The sequence below is a fragment of the Simochromis diagramma genome, unplaced genomic scaffold (assembly GCF_900408965.1).
Source record: "Simochromis diagramma unplaced genomic scaffold, fSimDia1.1 OVJJ01000802.1, whole genome shotgun sequence".
NCBI lineage: Eukaryota > Metazoa > Chordata > Actinopteri > Cichliformes > Cichlidae > Simochromis > Simochromis diagramma.
The window spans coordinates 6,902,224-6,920,652 of record NW_024387492.1 but is presented as its reverse complement, the minus strand read 5'-3'; the positions used below and the strand labels follow the sequence as shown (position 1 = coordinate 6,920,652).

General features: G+C 38.5%; 1 protein-coding gene across 3 annotated transcripts; it reads right to left on the bottom strand.

Annotated features, from left to right (window-relative positions):
• Positions 1-943: 943 nt before the first annotated feature.
• tmem63a (transmembrane protein 63A) lies at positions 944-16,955 on the bottom strand. 3 transcript variants are annotated; one of them, XM_040017605.1, is made up of 23 exons: positions 16,658-16,955; positions 13,262-13,438; positions 12,993-13,072; positions 12,790-12,868; positions 12,220-12,257; positions 11,944-12,086; positions 11,620-11,671; positions 11,400-11,508; positions 11,157-11,227; positions 10,971-11,051; positions 10,416-10,533; positions 8,653-8,786; positions 7,964-8,107; positions 7,018-7,171; positions 6,828-6,934; positions 6,652-6,738; positions 6,225-6,290; positions 5,676-5,838; positions 5,422-5,527; positions 5,137-5,304; positions 3,914-4,029; positions 3,774-3,824; positions 944-3,252 (listed from the first exon to the last, which is right to left on the bottom strand). In XM_040017605.1, exons 2-23 carry the CDS (start codon positions 13,412-13,414, stop codon positions 3,091-3,093), a joined length of 2,382 nt encoding a protein of 793 aa, XP_039873539.1. In that variant the 5' UTR covers positions 13,415-13,438; positions 16,658-16,955; the 3' UTR covers positions 944-3,090. The 3 variants fall into 3 exon arrangements, with proteins under 3 accessions (XP_039873539.1, XP_039873538.1, XP_039873541.1); XM_040017604.1 differs by lacking the exon at positions 16,658-16,955 and having other exon boundaries at positions 13,262-13,722; XM_040017607.1 differs by lacking the exons at positions 944-3,252; positions 3,774-3,824; positions 3,914-4,029; positions 16,658-16,955 and having other exon boundaries at positions 5,187-5,304; positions 5,422-5,559; positions 13,262-13,725.
• Positions 16,956-18,429: the final 1,474 nt, after the last annotated feature.

Sequence of the window (18,429 nt, the reverse complement as noted above, 5' to 3'; positions counted from 1 at the left end):
AATTAGAAAATTACAGCGCCATATAAATAAAGCTTTAGCAAACAAATTTATGTGATCAAAACTATATTTTTTCCACGTTTCTCTTTATGCGCAGTGTATGAATTCAATAGTCAGAGGAGAAAGAAAATGAGAATAAAAGAATATGTGACTATCCAAGTGAATTCCTTGCATGTGAAATGCCACAAACTACTCCCAAGATTGCATGTGACTGGATCAAACTTCAGACTTTCACACACCCATGACATAAAGTCGAGCACAATGTGGGCCAAAGCAAGAGCCAATGAGTTTGTGGCGTTTTTAACATCGGGTCAGAGTTTGGTGTGTGGTTTTGGAAACTTGTATTGTACACTGTAGTTCTGGCTGCAGCTCAGAGCTCCTTCCCAGGCTCCTGCAGCCTTTAACATCAACATTATTGCCGCTCCACTGAGCTAGCAGAAGGCAAGTTTCTCCAGCAGCGACCATGCATTACATGTTCAAAGCACAGAGGATATATCAGGTGTCTAATATCAAAATCTAATCTTATTTCACCAGCTCATCTTTGGAGCCACATGAGGATATGTGCAAGTTATTAGTTCCCCTGCATCCTGACCCTCTACAGCTTTTCTCATGTGACTTTCTCCAAGTTTTTCAGATCAGTTTCCAAATCTCTTTGCGTGAGACTCAGGCAGGTTTCCCCCTTTTCCTTCTCACTATTAGCTTTTCATTAAAAAGGTTACACTGAAAATTGTGTTATGACTTTAAGTATACTGGAGATCGAGTAATACTAAGAACAGAACTTTATTGCTTAATCACTTTCACACAATACTAACACTTGAGAAAGGGTAAACATGTGAGAGGCTGTTTTGTAATACTTAATCTTTGTCAGACATTGGGGTAGAGCACAGTCAGTAACCTTTGTGCTCAGTGCTTACAAAATTTATATTGCTCAGGGGGATTTTTTTAAAAATATTTCTTCATTTCTTTTTTTATCATCTGGTACCTTCACTTAAGTAGCTGATGTATAAAGCTTCCAAGTAAATGCATGCACATTTATACTGGATTCTTGGGCCAGGATGTACGAGGACATAGTTGTCCCAAACCTCTTCAATAGTTACTCTTCCTGAACAGATTTTTTGTTCTTCAAGAGCTACTGCGAGGCTCCGTTAGTCTGCGCTGATATTCGTCCAGCAGGTCCGTACGTCTCCTTTCACCACAGCTACTAGATGCTTAGCACTTCATTACCCATATTTAACAACTACGGCACCCTAAAAGCCTTTTATTTGACAACAGTGGTCTTTCTCAGCTGAGGCAGGTACCCGTGGTGAGAAAGGGGAAAAGGCCAAGAAGAAGAGAAAGGGAACAGAAAAGGAGACAATAGCGAGGGATCAGGTGAGGAGGTGGAGCTGCTGGAATAGTTACCCAGTAAACTGGCTCATACCGATGTCAGAGTAAGTTAGAAATCCTTTATGTAGCATTGTGCATTACTGCTCTATGAATATTTCGGAGATCACACAAACCCACTGCAGCTCAACAGTGCCCCCCAATGACAAAACAGACTTATGAATGTTAATGTGCTGCCAATAACTGCATGATCTGAGAACATGTTATCTATTATAACTCCAAAGAATCAACACTCTGCTTACCCGCCACTGAACAAGTTTTCTTTAATAATTTGTTTCTTTGTTAAATGCTTAATTTAAGCTGCAAAAGATACATTTGACGCAGATAAACATTGACCTGTTTATAACATTCATTAAGTAATGCTTCAGAATTTTTATCTGACCTTAGACAACATTGTATATGGCACCAACAATCAAAACATGGTTTTGGTTTCCACCTCCTGTAGAACTGATTGTATTACAAAAAGCAAAAACTGATTTTTTTAGTAAACACAAGAAAGATACAAAAAAGTGCAATATTAAGGAGACCCTTGGCAGGTGCTCTGGCAATAATCAGCAATCAATCCCTTTGGCATTTGTGTAGCAGACGTAAATCAGTATGTGTGAGAAATTAATTCTGGTGTTCCTTTGCAAACATTATGACTCATATTCATTTGTTCATGTCTTCCCCCTTCCCCCCTTCATTTTGTTCCTTAACATATCTACATCAATTAATGCCCATCTAGTAGATGGTTTGTCATGGTTTTAAACAAAGAATGAGCAGCTGCCTCAAATAAATCTAAATGCTCATTGCCCACCATCATATTCCAGCCAGAGCCAATAATGCTAACCGTCAGTCTAAAATGTCTCAGCTCTGAGTAAACCACGCCAAATATTCTGCTGCTGGCTGCAAGGGTGAACAAAGACCCTGAAGATTTCTTGCTTTTTTGGTAAAAAGGTTTGTACATTAGCACGTTTGCTACCCTTTTTCTTCGTGTACTCATGCAGCAAAGATTTCCAGTAAAGTGTTCTCATTACAATATTTCCCGGTTTCTGTTTTCAAACAAACATGAAATAATGACTCAAAGGCAGCCTGGTGTAATGCAAACCAGCTGCCACTCCAAAGCCTTTTTAACCTGCTGCCCAGATGTTAATACAGCTGTGACGTCACCTGAGAATCAAACCAGTTAGAAAGGTGACAGCGATGTATAAAATGCTCCTTTTAAACTTTTTTTTCTTTAGTTGCCTCCCTCATGCCAGCTGACCGGGCTTTTCAGGAGGGGAGAATTAAAGAGAAAAGCTCAGGAGTGTTTGAGAAAGCTCCTGCAATTTACACTTGAGGTGTATTGAAACATTAAACCATATAAAGCTATCCCGGTGGACCCCATAAGCTTGTGAAATGAGCATAACAACAACTGACATGACATGGTGAGTTGGTCCTTATCAATTGGTTGTGCTTTATGACAGATAATATTAAAATCTTGTTTCCTATGTATACTGGTCAAACGTATTCTCTAGATATCCAATAAAAGTCCCACCCATAAATAGTAATTTTTAAAATGAACAACACATTTTCTCTGAAACCATAAACTTATCTCACAGAAGAAATTAAATAAGTTACCACTTTGTAACATCGTAGGTGCTGATCTATGAAGGTTTCTGGACTCAACGGGACTGTCTGTAAAACCTCGAAGAAGCAAATTTATGATCAAGACAAAGGAGCATCTTGACTTCAAGGGTTCAAATCACTGTTGGATTCTTCCATGTTTTTGTCTACTGGTGTGAAGCTGCAGGCTGCAGCGTCATCAAAAGACCCATAAGACTGCGGAGCTTGATCGTCATTTTGTGGGATGCTGGCAGGTGATTTAGGGTTGAGTACTCTGGGAAGGTAAACCTGTTAACGTACAGCCAAGACAAAATGGATGAGCAGTGAAAACAAAAGAAAAGCGTGTTTCTCTATGCTGATTTTTGTAAATTCTTAACTCTATGTGATGTGATTCATGCAATGCTGAAAGTGGTGGCCAAAGTATGACCTTGTGAAGACAGAAAGGAAAGATACAGCTTCGAAAAAACAAAACTGGAGTCAGCTTTGAACATAAGTGCAGAAACTACTAATAAGGCTCAAAGTTCACGACTTGAACAACCCTCGGGATCCACAGGGTAGACTTCCATTTTAGCTCTCTCGGGTCTATAATCCTCCAACTTTTTGTGTTATTTAAGTGCAGTTGCATTTTCTGTGGCAGCTGAAGCCAAAGTAATTCATCATTATGTTAGTCATTGCTTATTAATGACTAACAGGACAAATGACAAATAGGGCAAATGAATGGACATGCAGGTTGACGTAAGTTCAGGCCCCTCTTAAATATGCCTGAGCTTTAGTTATAATGTGGACATTTTAAAGAACAAATACAGTACCGAAGTGCTTTCGTCCACGCCCTCTCCTGGATCCTCGTCCTCGTCCTTGACCTGAGAGAGAACGCAAACACTTTGAGCACTGATTGTGCAGGACGACATAGAAACAACAGAGTACTGATCACGCACAAGAAAATACTCACCACATAGTTGAGTGGACTGAGGTACTTGAAAAAGCCAAAGCAGGTATAGCTGAGAGAGATGATGATGGTGATACACAGGACCACCAAAGTAAACAGAGATGTGGGTGCCCAGAAACCTGAAACATTGCATGCACACACAAACACAATTTCTACGGAGCCCCTCTGATGACATGGTCCAAATGCTTATGCTTATGTCTCTACGCAGCTGTCCAGGAATTGTATCAATATGATGTTCGCATGTTATCTATTTCGTTGCCACGTTATACCAGATTCGTGCCCACAAATTAGCATTTCGTGGGCATGAAGTAGAATTTTGTGGCCACGATTTATTTATTTTTTGGACCATGTCATCAGAGGGGCTCTGTAGATTTCAGATACAGGTATGGAAAACTTTAATTCATAGCTGACAGGGGGGAGGGGGGTGCCTTTGGGTTGAAATAACCGTTCAATACTGAAGACGTGGACTCAAGTAAGCATTAAGTGTGAATGTATAATTTATCATTAAAAACAGATGAGGCAAATCAATTTGTGTAATTTTCATTTTATCTTCAAAATAAGCTTGTCCTGTATTTTTGGCTGCATTTGGCTTATCTTGAACTACAACTACGCAGAGCTAGTCTTCTGATGCTTGAAGTAGCAGTTTTTTCCCCCAAAAATAACATTTTAAAAACTCAGCAGCAATGTCTCTCTGCAGAAATCATGACTCAGTTACTCAATAAAATATCCATAAACCTTTTTGTGAGCTCAAACTACTCAAAACAACTTAAAGAAGCGAACTAGCACCGTAGTGATAAAACTGTGACTCTCACAGCAAAACAATGTAGACAGGACATCAAAGGTCAGAGGAAAAGCGTGTACATTTGACTCTGAGATAAAATGTCCCTCAAGCATTATTGGCCATGTTTAGGGTTAAACACAATGGATAATTTGCGTTGCAGAATTTTAAAAGTGGCAGTCAGTGCCGCCTCACAGCAAGGAGGTTTTGAGTCATCTATGCCTGGCTAGCTAGCACACCAGAGTCCAAAGACATGCACATCAGATAGCATGTTTATGAGGATTAAAAATTGGCAGTTTGTATGGATATGAATTAAAATGGTATGGTATTCTACTTCTCTGTATTCTATCATCTAGTGTCTGCTGGGACAGAGTCTGCCTCTCGTGACTCTTTGATAATTTGAGAAACCCTTATGAAAAAGGATGAAAAAGGATAGATTATTTCTCACCCATTCTGAGTGCAGAAAAGAAGTAAAGCCATATTAGGCAGATGATGGGTGCGCCCAGAGCTTGATTCACAGCCTCCAGGTGAACTTGGCGGTCTAGGCGAGCAGACAGGTAAACAAAGCACAGGTTGTATCTGTCCACCAGGTACTTAAGGACCATGTAGATGAGACCTGATACAGTCAGAAAGGAGGCGATTAAAAACTGAAAAGTCAACAGACTATTAGATAATAAAGAAAAAAACAACAACAACAAACATCTAGCGGAGCAACACTTGTGTAGTTACTCACCAAAAGGCACTATTACAGGACAAATGATGCTGTAAGCCAGGATAACCGTAAATAAACAAAGAATCCAGCCGTACATGGCTCCGTATTCAAACTCATATGCCTGATTCTGTAACACGATGTTGACAAGTTATTCACCTTCTAAATACGAAGGGGAGAATCAGAAAGATATTCACAAACAATATATTCTCTAACAGTTGTAGATTTATGACAGAATGAAATTAGAGCAAAGTATAGCAGTTAAAGCCACTACAAACCTCTTTGACATATTTCCTTTCAGCAGCAGAGCGAGCAATCATCAAACGAATGACGTAAAGCAGTAACCCTGGCAACCGCAACAACTCCATCGCAGAGCCCACGAGGGCTGCTGCAATTACGTAGTTGACAAAAAATGCCCCTTGGTCAGGTAAAAACACACACCTGGTGTAATCAAACCAGAGACCACCAAAAGAGAAGAACAGGGCAAAACGTTAATTTCGGTAAATAAATAGTTTGTCCAGGATCATAAGAAGCTATATTTAAAAACATTTACCCATTTTGTATGATATTACACTATTACACTGTCTAAGCATGTCAGCTTCAACCAAACCATTATAATCTCAGAAAAGCATCTAGCTGTAAATAAAACAACCAACAATCATACTTTAAATGTAAAATTTATATTCTAAATCAATGTAAAGAACACAGTACAAAATAATCTTAAAAACAGGCAAGTTATTAATATGTTAGTAAAGCTTGTATTATATAATATCAAAGAAATGATGACTTAATCTCAACTCTATTAACTTTCAAGATAGCTCACTTACTCAAATCTCACTGTCCCATCGGAGAGAAATTTTTTGTCAAATAGCCATTGGAAGAACACAGCAAGACTAAACAAAAACACAGAAAGTTAGCCAAGCTTTCTTGGCTACATGTACCGACACCATTAAACATCTCTACACTTGGGGGGATTTTTATTTTACTGAGCAAACTACATATGAACATAAAAAGGATTTATTTCATGCAAAGCATTTACACTTGGCTGTGGCGACTGAACTTGGATAGTTTTTGTCAGCGAGTCTTATGAAATGTAGGCCAACAGTGAGTTATGGCTTCTGATACATGGAAGTGTTTGAGTTCCTCCATTTCTTGCTGTATGCGACATACTGAGAAGTAGTTTCAGTGAATAGACAATAAACCTAGTTTTTTTGGAAACTGGTGCTTATTCAAACTGGCAGTAATAAAAATTACCTGGTGAGTCCTAGCGAGGGGAGGAGGAGTACCATGAAGAGCAGAAAAAAGTACAGCTTGCGCATCATGCTCAGCTGCTCGCTGGACCTGAGACACAGATGGCAGCGGAATAAAACAAATTACCTCTGAAACCAATCAGTACACTACTGCTCTGTGTGTGTGTGTGTCCTTTCTACCTGCTCCAGTGTGCCTCTCCTAGTGTAGAATAGTACACTATTGTAGGAAGCAGGGCAGAGAAGGCCCACAGCAGGAACGTGGGGAAGAACTGACTGATGATGGGGCTCTAGGGCAAAAAACAAACAAAACAACCTTTAGACTTGCTGCAAACCTGTGATGGTTAACTGTGTTTGCATGTGCAAGTCTCACATTAAGAGCGTTGATGGGCTTGGTCACGTTGAACTTATCCATGGTGTTGATAATGATAGTGGGGGTCGTGAATAAGGTCAGCAGGATGAAAAGGAATAAATTTAGCGCTACATAGCGCGCGTACCAATGAAAACCCTGCACTGAGAGATTTTCCCTGTGGGTTAGGAAAAACGTGAAAAACAGAAATAACAGGAGAGTTACATACAAAGAGACACTGCAAAGAAAAGGCTGGTGTGCACCGTGAATACTTCCTCATAAATGTCTCCTGTTTCTGATGTGAACAGTATACATTAAGAATACAAATGTTGTGTGCTTGCTTTCTCAAAAAAGGTTAAATTACTACGCCGATAAAATGTGACAGCAAACGCGCTCTAGTGTGAACCCTCAAAGCGGCCCACATGCGCAAAAGAAGACCATTCAAACAGCAGTCGCTTTCTAAAACATCAGATATGTATCGGATTCAGTACCACATACGAAAGTGACCCAGATCAGATTTGAAAATATCGCATTTGTGCTGTTCACACGGTCATACCATGATTGGATATGGGTCGCAAAGGGTCAAAAAAGTCAGATTTGATGCGCTTTCGCCTGCAGTGTGAACGTAGCCTATGTGCAGAGTATAGGTTTTGATGTTAGTACAGGCAGAACTTAGATGCTCAAATTGTAAAATTCTGGGCTGACACAAATAAAGGTACTTTTGACTGCTCCCTTTTTTCTAAATGTTGCCACAGTTTGGAGTGAAAGATAATAAACCAGATAACTTTGCTACATTCCACAAATACTAATGCTTACTAACAATTTTGCCAGAGTCAATGTATTTTTTTGTATTATTATTTTGTTATTGTTGCCACTTAGTCCATCTACATAGATAAATTAGTTTATGAGTAAAATTCTACGGAGTACATGGGGAGCATACAGTGTGAAAGGTTAGTGTTTCAGATCTTACCAGTAAACATTCCTTGTATATGGTGCAAACCCGACGCGCCACTTGTTCACTTTCAGACTTTGGCTTTTGGATGACGGCTGGCGCTGCGCTCCACAACAGCTGCTCATGGTACCACACTTGACTGCATTGAAGTCTTTCAGAATTCTGCAGCAGGTAAATGATAACTTTTAGCGATTAACGTTTGCATTAGCTTTCAGAAAAATTGCCACGAGGCATTTTCCCATTAAACGTCAACAGAATAAGAAATCTGATGACAACGCAATTAAGAGATCATGGTCATCATCAGGGAAGAGGATAAACCACACAGAATATTGCTGCTTACAGAAAAACACTGACACACCTGGCATGCCAATGTTGGTTACGCTGTCAAAGCATGTTGCTCTTACAAAAATAAAAATAATGGAAACAGCAGTCAGTCACCAAATGAGTTACAATGCAGTTGGACCCATTACATACAAAAGTAGTACATACTGTACAGCAAGTAATGATAGTACAGATAGTAAGAACACTTAAGTCACCGTCAGTGACAACCCCAACTGTAACACTAACCCTAGGCTATTAAAATATGTATGTAATTATGCATTTTTTGCAAATTTGTTAATTTGGAAACAATCTGACACAGGGCAGAGTTAAGGTTAGGGTTACCACTTATGACTATTTGGACCTCAAAAGGTTACACTAATACTCACAATTTGGCCATGGCCTCAGTCTGTAAGGTGACAAAAGCAATCCCTAGGGGGTAGTGTGGTGCTATTTCTGCCTCTTGTCTCACCTCTTCCAGCAGTAACCTTTCTTTAGCATGGTAATGCTCTATGGCGTCAACCTGAGAAGACACAAACACAGAAAATATTATTTTAATAGACGGTACACGTTTTCTGAATCAGTTTCATTTTCAGATTTAGCACTCTGCAGTGTAGATCTTTAATTATATTTCGAAGATTAAGCTAAAAGCTCACCAACTACTTTAAATGCTTTATGGATCTTGTTCTGCATAGCATTGAAACTGAGCAGTTAAACATATTCCCTTAAAAAAAAATCCTCTTTTGTGTTATCATTTTCTAATAACATTTAATTTTACGATACTGGAATACAAAGCAGCAGATAATACATTTCTGAAAGCGCTGTAACTAGATTTAAGCAAGTGTTTCCTCCATTATTTCTTCAATATTATGTGCAAACACAATGCAAACCATCTAAACTCTACTCCTACAAAGGTTGATTGTCTTGTTAATAGTGTTAAAGCCTCACTGCAAACGACCCTGGAAACTGTGGCTTAAAAAGGAAGGCAACAAATCAAGGATATTTAACTCCCTGGTATAACTCACAAACAAGCACCATGAAGCAAATAACTCAAAAATTAGAGAGAATATTGAGTTGTACACACTTAAAACACAACAAAACAAACAAACACAAAACCCCAACAACATTCTATGAACAAGCACTTGATGACAGTGGGTCATCAAGTGCTCTGTTGCAACCAGACAGATGGCCAATGAGTGGTTAGAGCTCTGTTGAGCCAAACATTCCTTTAACCATTAGAACTTTAAAAAAAATTCATCATTAAGGATAGCAACTCGAATAACTGCTGATATTTACTGTGACTTTCTCTCTCACTGATCTGAGTTAACTTGAATAAATGCTTCCTCTAAACCATTAAGGTCCCTTTTAGCCCACATTCTTACAAGACTGCTCAAAGTAGTTTCACCATTAATTAATGATTCATTTTTAAATATGATTCATCTATCTTTATTAAGAGATTACATACCACAGGCTTTTAAGGGTGGCAGTAATTAAATCTTTACTTAAAAAGTAGTCACTTGATCCAACTGTCCTAGCTGATTATAGATTTCTAATCTTCCTTTTATCTCAGGAATTCTTAAAAGAGCAGCTGTAAAACAGATAACTGATCACTTGCAAACAAATGTTTATTTGAACAGTTTCAGTCAGGACTGAGAACTCATAACAGTACAGAAAGTCTTAGTGAAGGTCTCACATGGTCTTCTTGCATCCACTGACTGTGTATTAATTTCTGTACAGTTCCAGCAAGACTTCAGTGAAGAGTTAAACACCGTTAACTATAATATTTTACTATAGAGATTAGAACCTGCCGGAGGTATTTAAGATACTATGCTGCAGTGATTTGAATCATATCTATGTGATAGCTAGTTAATCCAAGTTGTGCAGCTGTTTACATTATATGTTTCCCTTGGGTAAATGATTAAAATATTATTTAAAAAATACTGCATACATTTTCATTGCAATGCAGATGATACCCAGCTTTATTTCTTCATGATATAAATTAACTAGTTAAACTACTATGTCTTAAAGATATAAAGACCCAAATGTCCTCTAATTTCCTACTTTCGTACACAACTGTAATTGTGAGCTGGCGCTATATACATAATACTGAACTTAAAATGGTGCAGAACTCTGATCATCTGGCCTGGCTCACCTTCACACAGCTGACGCAGCAACATAAGTAGCCACACATACGGGGGGTGATGAACACACGTTGTCCTTTTTTCCGTAGGACATGCTCATAGTAGCACAGGTTTTTCCCAGCACGTATCCTGAGATGAAAAAAACCCACAACAACAAGAACAACAAAAAGACAAACTCAAAAACCAATAAAAAAACAAAACAAAACACAGAAGTGATTGACACTACTTGACAACTATGTGTACATAAAAAAACCCGGTCACACTTCCTAATGCTTGAATTTGCATAAAAGTCACCAATGCTCTGCTGACTGACTGCTGCTCTGCCTACTTTCTGTGAAATTAACATCAGCACAAAATCTGTGCACCATGAGCTTCATGACCTGGGTTGCTATGGCTGAGCAGCTCTTGTAGCTGTAATGTGTAGGCGGTCTGCTACTTCTGTAAAAACTTGAATATGCTCTACAAGATAGTGTTTGAAAACATTTTGAGGTTAGAAAAACAAATGTGAAACTGTCACACATTTGAACTTACTGATAAAGTATAAAATACACACATGGTTTTCTTACCTTTCCTTATCAAGGTACATGAGCTTGGTCACATTATACGCCAAGGTGACAGCACACACTTGACAGGAAGGGTATGCCTCTCTTTAAACAAACACAGTTGGTTACAATTGTCTCCATGCTCAAGACAAAATGTGAACAAAACCAGAATTTCATTATAATCTTTATTATACAATTCTGTTTACTCACACGAAATGGGTCTTTACATCTTCTGCTGTTACTTCTTTGGGGAGGGAACACACAAACAAGGTGTTTCTGGCCTAGGAAAAGAAAATCAGAAGGGGAACTTAACACTTCTCACAGAAAAATGCAATCCAATGTAAAAGGATAGTGGGAAACTAACATCCCAGCCATGTATTATCATAAATTTACATCAAATAGCATCCAGTCTAGTCTGAGTACTCTAGTCTACTCCGGTGCTCTGACACTCACTATCTCTCTGCGCGTGCCCTTCATTTGTGACACGTGACGCTGCAGCAGCAGAGCCGTCAGGATCAGGTAGATAACTGCAAATACTGTGTGTAGCCATAACAGGTTGTTTCTACAAGAAAATACCAGAAGGACAGTTATTCAAAGTAGACAATAAAGACAAGAAAATACCATCCTACGGTATCAGGGTTTGTTCAAACGTCATAATTTATAAAGCAGTTACCCCTTTTTCAGATTTCCAATAGTTGTCTCTCCAAACGTCAATCTGTCAATATCTGAAAGAAATAAAACCTTTTTTTTTAAATTAGCAAAAATATGAATAGACACATATCACAGAACAATGAATTTAACCTTTAAAAAAATGGCTTAAAAACAAGCTTAATGGTCTGTGGGTACAAATCACTGATTATGAAGTGGACAGCTCAGCTCCTGAGTTCTTGTTGCTTGACTCACGCCTGACCTTTAATCAGTAAATTTTTTAACTTCAGCCGTTAAGCTGATTTTTTTTCTTGAAACACAAGCGTGAAGGGTATACTTTGAAACTTACTCAGAAGGCCTCCAGTCATGTTGACAGGTAGTATGACACCGATGGACAAGACTGTGAGAATCACCAGCAGGTAAATCAAATGTCGCTCGTATGACAGGTAGTGAACAGCATCCATGCCACACTTGGCTTTTATCTTTTCATCACTGCGACATAAGCATACAAATACAGAATCACACCTCACATATTCTGCCTCATTGTTGAAAGGATGACAAAGTAGGTTTTTGGAGTGAAACAATGATTAAAACAGGGAAAAAAAAAAAAAAGAAAAACACTCACTCTATTGTGAATAAATACCACAGCCAAGAGCAGAATCCCTGAACAAAAAGAGAGATCTGTTATTGCTCTAAAATACCCAAAGAAGACCTGCGTAAAGCCCTTTGTCACCTTTCAAAAACACGCTGAGACTAAAACCAACTTCCTACAATTGCAAGTCATGGTCACGGAATCAAAAAGGGCATAAGTGTTAGCAAAGCACATTATATTGATATCTTTAAGCAACCAACATTCCAGTGGATTAAAACTGTCTGCCTGCAATGCTATTAGGTATATGCGGTCAAATGTATTAAGTGAAGCCTGTGAACCAGTTTAGGTGAGGAACTTGAGCTCACTTCATATCCCAAACACACATCCTAATTTGATGGTTTGTTTATGTTTTAGTGGTTTTCATGCATTTTCAAAAGAAGGTAGTGTTTTAAAAAACCAAACAAAGAAATCTGTTTTTTGATCATTACTACATCGAGTGTTAACTGAAGTCAGTTTAACTTAACGATACCATTTATCTTTATCAGTACAACCACCGTTTTATGCTTTATTAATTCTCATTTTTAGTGGCATTCTTTTACATACCGTGTCATAATCTGGTTCCTCCATGTTGGACCCAGTGGATGACTTACGTCCATAGCGGCGGCGTGATGAGCCAGTGAACCTGATATACAAAGTGGCTGTGTCAAAGACTAATGCAGATTCAGTTTACAATTTCAAAATCTAGATTCTGGGTAGTATGTGCACCACATGTCCTTCTGCTTAGATTATGCTCAAACTTAACTGACCCGTCATCGTCTGCGACCAAAGCTAAACGTCCGTAGTCCCAGAACTGTTTCCTGATAATCGTGAAGATGATCAGCAGAATCTGTGGATAGCAATACAACTGACCATTTATCACTATTATGTCTTAAATTGCTCTATTGGAAGAATTTACTTTTGCTTTTAAAACATTAAAAGGAAAGAATGTATTCACAAGACAAAGAACTGAGTTTTAAAGTATTTGTAATTATGTCTCCCTTTATCAGAAGTAGATCAGAAAGGGGCAGAAACAAACCACAAAGACAACGAAGTTGATTAGCAGGACAGCTGGCACTCCTCCAAATTTGAGTCCTTTTAGGACGGTGCTCTGTGTGGAGTTGAAGCAGACAGTGCCATCGCTATGGTTTGCAGGCAGGTGGGACTCTTGCTCCCACCACAGTGATTTCATTACTGGAGTGGACCAGCTGTCTCTCTGTAGAGAATAAAAGCACTGCACGATTAAAATGAGATCTCTCATAGTCACAGAAGTGGAAGACGTATTAACTCAACTACTGATGACTTGTGGGAGTACCACCATTAAGGCTTTAAACTGTGTGATCACAAACAAATCTCAAACCAATGGTCCCTGAGTGCCGACTTTTGAACAATGATTTCCCCGATTAGCAAACCTTTGAATAAGGGATGCAACATTTTCTTTGAAATTGCAACAATCAACCACCAATTACTGCTATTATTGAGAAACATGTTACAATAAAATAAATAAATAGTCATAATGTAATTAATTATTTAATTAATTATTTAATTAAATTTTATTTTAACTTATAATTAATTAAATTAATTGTTTCATTATTTTTAATGACTGTATTTACTTTTTAGTAGTGGACATCAGGTCTTTTTAGATCACAAAAAAAAAAATGTAATTAATGTAATTCTACCGTTACCGTTTGTGTGGATTTCTGGCCAAACTTGAATGGTTAAATGAAGGAAACATATCTGAACACTGAAACACCAATAACTTCTCAGAGTCTAACTTTAAAAAAAAACAATTAAAATCCATTCTACACACCTAATAGTCACACAAAGCTGGGTTGTTAAGTCTTGTCACTCATGGCACAAACAATGATCGTGGATGAAAGGACAGAGGGCTGAGTGAGGCAGACAGGATTTTACTCAGAACTGTCAAAGTGGAGTCATACTTAGTGCTGTCAGGAGAGGAGCTGGAGGAGGGCCAGACAGTACTGCTGTACATACCAGCTTTTGAGGAGCATTGGCAAACTGACAACACCTGAAGTCTATTATTGAGTAATGTGTAAGCAATGGCTCTGAGGTTGTAGGATTTGGTTTATGAACTGCCAAACAGGACACTAGGGGTGGGCGGTATATAGTAGAAACCATATGAACGGTACCGCGATAGCGCATGTTAATTGTGTCATCATAGTAAATGGACAGATTCTTATATAGCGTTTTTCTACTCTCCCGGAGTGCTCAAAGCGACAACATGCCTCATTCACCCATTAGCCACCCACACAAGCACTTCTAAACACAAGTGCAAACTAAACTACATTCACACTCCAAAGAATGCATCAGTTAGTATCTTGCCCAAGGATACTTGGCATGCAGACTGGAGGAGCCAGGGATCGAACCACCAACCTTCCGATCAGTAGCTGATCTGCTCTACCACCTGAGCAACAGCCACCCACCATCAAGCCGGTCAAAAGGATTATGGTATGGTCAAAAGCATTGCAGCGGCTGCAAGCAATATCATCTGCAAATTATGCTGAGCGACAGTAGTAGGGAGAAGATGAAGCACGTTTTGGAATATTAGGAAACATATATATATATACATACATACATACATACATATGTGTGTGTGTATATATATATATATATATATATATATATTATAAAAATCAACAGGGTAAAGGAAGAAAATCTGTACCCTGCCTTCTGCTTCCTGAAGTATGGCCACAGGTTTAAGTCCTGCCGTCCACTTTTGTTTTGGAAGTGGTAAAATTACTGTACATTTCAGAAATCCTACTAAGTCAAAGATAAGACTCTAAAATTGAGGAAACTATTTAATATTTTTTAAGCAAAAGAGTCATAATATTAGCAAGAAAGGATCACTTAGCCTCCTTTGGGGCCATAAAATGTGGAAGCTGCAAATTCCCCATCATTTTGAAATGAAAGTTCTCTCTTAGCCCAACCCCCACAAAAGTGGCAGCACAATTAAAAACAATTTACAAGAGGTCCTCTTGACAGTGCAGCAGGACTCAAACTGCATAAATGGTGTTTGATGTAAAAGTCTTAGAATTGTCCAGCCCGAGTAAAAGGAGGATATATGCTGGAAAAGCTGAAACCAGCAAATGTTTGCTAATAATCTAGCCATTTTCTTCTGCTCATCCAATTCAAGGTTTCAGTAGTATTTAAGCCTATGCCAGCTGTCACAGATATTGGTATGGGTCGGGTCTGTCACATGGGTGAGACAGACAGCGATTTATGATCACATTCATGCCAAGAGCCAGCTCAGAAGCACCAACCTAAGAGGCATGTGTTTGGACTGTGGGAGAAAGCTGTAGTACCCAGTAAGAACCTTGCTATGAAGCACTACATTAGTTGCTATTTGACTTAATGACCTAATTAGTTAATTGATTATCAGAGTTTAAAGTGAGCAATAGCAAACAAATAGGCCGTAGCGTTTCACAACTCTGCAACTTTCAGCATTTCAAAAGCAAGTTTCAAGTCTTGCGGCTCTAGATTAAATCAGAGGATATTCCAGATTAAGACACTTGAACCGTGTTGCGATAATCAGTTTTTGCTGTCTGTGCATGCAGTGGCAGCTGCTAGTTATAACTCCGAGAAAAGCACTACAGAGATCTTATAACAGAAGTAAAAGTAGTAAGAGTGTAGTGTAGTAAATGCACAACTTTTAATTAGGTTTGTATATCCAGCAGGGTCGTCTTTGTAGCTTGTTCATATTAGATACAGTTGAATCTATCAACTGCTTTTAGGTAGGTGGTATTTTATACAATTACTTGTTCGTACTATGTGACTTTTTAGACTGAGAAACTATAGTTTCTCAGTCTAAAAAGTCACGCACATGTACTTAAAGTACATGTGCGTTCCCCTCTGCTTGATAGCTTCCTGTAGTGTACTGCAGTCTGCTTTCTGAAATGCGTGCAGAAACCTGATAAGGTCTGTGGCTTTTTTTTTGTCATGTGAAGTAATACTGGTGATGTGTCATTTAGCCACTTAGCTCCATGTTAACTAACATTCATCTCTAGTGATCCACCTTCACTGAAACAGATGCGCCACGCTGAGTCACGCGGATCAAAACTGCAATATAGGCCACGAGATAAGAACTTTACTCAACGCTAGCACAAAAAAAAATTACGAGTAACAACATTCACAGTACAAAAGCGGGACAACGTTGTTTAGTCTTAATCTGACTGAGACATTTCTACAAGTAACACAAGGTGAAACAAGTGTCTCTGAAACAGCTGTTTGACAGTTTGACTGAACGCACACAAAGAGGCTGTTGTTAAAGTAAAATACCCAAGCTCAAAATTAAACAAACGCGTAGTGTAAACTGGTTAACCGAAGCAATGGTTACACCGAAATGAAGCAATGGTTAAAATAGTTAAAGAACGAAAGAGTTAGCTAGTGCTAATAAGGTAAACAAAACTTTGCTTACCTACTCCAAGTCACGAAGCTACGTCAACATCCGCTAAACAACTTGATTAACTTGTTCAGACAGGGTGTAGGCGTGGTTTCCAGATTATCCGCAAAGGTTTGTGCTGAGTAGCCTTACCGGTATGTCAATGTTTTGTTTTTGTTTTTTTTTTTCGTTTTATTTTGTGTGGAACAAAACTTCCTTCTATTTTAAATAACTGAAGTCTGGTAAAACTTCGCCCCTCTCCCGTCTCTGCCCTCCTGAACTGAACTGAGTATGCGCAGACGCAGCAGAAGCTTTCTTGCGCTCGGGGTCCTGTCATTCCTTCAAACTGCAGGGAAGCAAGTAGTAGACAGGAAGATCCGCTTACTGCAGACTTTCAAACCACATGCGTAAATATCTGGAGGGACTACATTTTTGAAAATATCTGAACTGGTGAAACATGACAGTAATGTGAGAAAGCAATGGCACAGAGAAAGTGAAAACACCCCCTAAAACTGGGAAGTATTTATACCACGTCTTTTAGTATTGACTAATGGTAACATTATTTTTTGAACCGTGATTCAGAAAACAGCATGCATAGGTAATGAGGTTTAAGTTGACAAATTTTAAAGTTGTACAGAAGACACCTCTGCTGGGAGTACAAAAATGTTGTTTTTTTGTTTCTTTTTCTTGATTATCTGTCACAAACTAACATGTCATTCCTATAAAGTTAATCTTTATTGTATTGTATTGTATCATTGGCATAACTAAAAATATCAATTTGTGGAAACATAATACACTCTAATCTAAAGCTGACAAAACTTCTGCAGCACTGGGTGTGTAGTGCGTTGTGCTTGAGAGTAGTGGCACTGTGTACACTGAGACTCCCTATCAATCAAAAGCTGGCAGTCTTGCCAATAAGTTTAAAAACTGGAATGAAGGAAACAACCTGCTGTAGTTATGTCTGTAAAAGCTCTACCTCCGTCTTACTGTTAAGTCTTATCTTTTTTTTCTTTTATGTGGAACAAACCTTCCTGCTATTTTTAATATCTGAAGAATCACAAAAGTCCTTTCACACCTTTAAAACCTGCAGAGAAGCAGGTAGGAGACTGGAAAATCCACCCTGTGCAGACTTTCAACTGACATGACTCTATTTAAGGCCTTACAGTTGTGTGAATGCTATTGTAAGCAAATGTGGGAAAGAAATGGCACAAAGAAAGTGATAAAAGTCTCAAAACCTGGGAAGTACATAGAGTGAGTTGGTTTGTATGAATGGTTATTAACATTAGTTTGTGAACAATATTGCTGATTGAAATACACAGCATGGCTACTTAGTTTGTGTAAAACGTAGCACAGCTCCAACATTACGACAAGTAAACAGATTTAAATTGGCGGCCTGTTATAATTCTGTTTCATTGTCATTGTTATGCAAACATGTGCTGCACTGTTTGAAATAACTAGTTTGCTTTGAACATGACGCCTCAGTGTGTTCGCGGGATATTGTACTGTAAGTCACTTTTGCAATTGTAATTATAATGTATCTAAAGCTCTACTTCAGGTTTTTCACACTAGAATTGAAACTGCTCTCAGGCCACAAACAACAAGCACTTCTTCAAACTCACATCATACACATCATATTTCTCTACAGACTGCATGCTTATCCTTTTATACAGTCAATGTTGCTAATACAAAGTTATTCACAAGAGAATAATGCTCAAGTTTGATATTCGACGAGTAACAAAAGCAGAGAACAACAGGACTGTGGCATCTTATAAAGAAGTAGATACTTTCCGCTCCTCATTTATTCACAA

Coding starts and splice junctions, on each gene's coding strand:
- tmem63a (XM_040017604.1), bottom strand. CDS start 13,483: ATGAGAGATCTCATTTTAATCGTGCAGTGCTTTTATTCTCTACAGAGA. Junction 11,228..11,399: donor AGGGCACGCGCAGAGAGATA/GTGAGTGTCAGA, acceptor TTCTTTTCCTAG/GCCAGAAACACCTTGTTTGT. Junction 8,108..8,652: donor ACTGAGGCCATGGCCAAATT/GTGAGTATTAGT, acceptor TACCTGCTGCAG/AATTCTGAAAGACTTCAATG.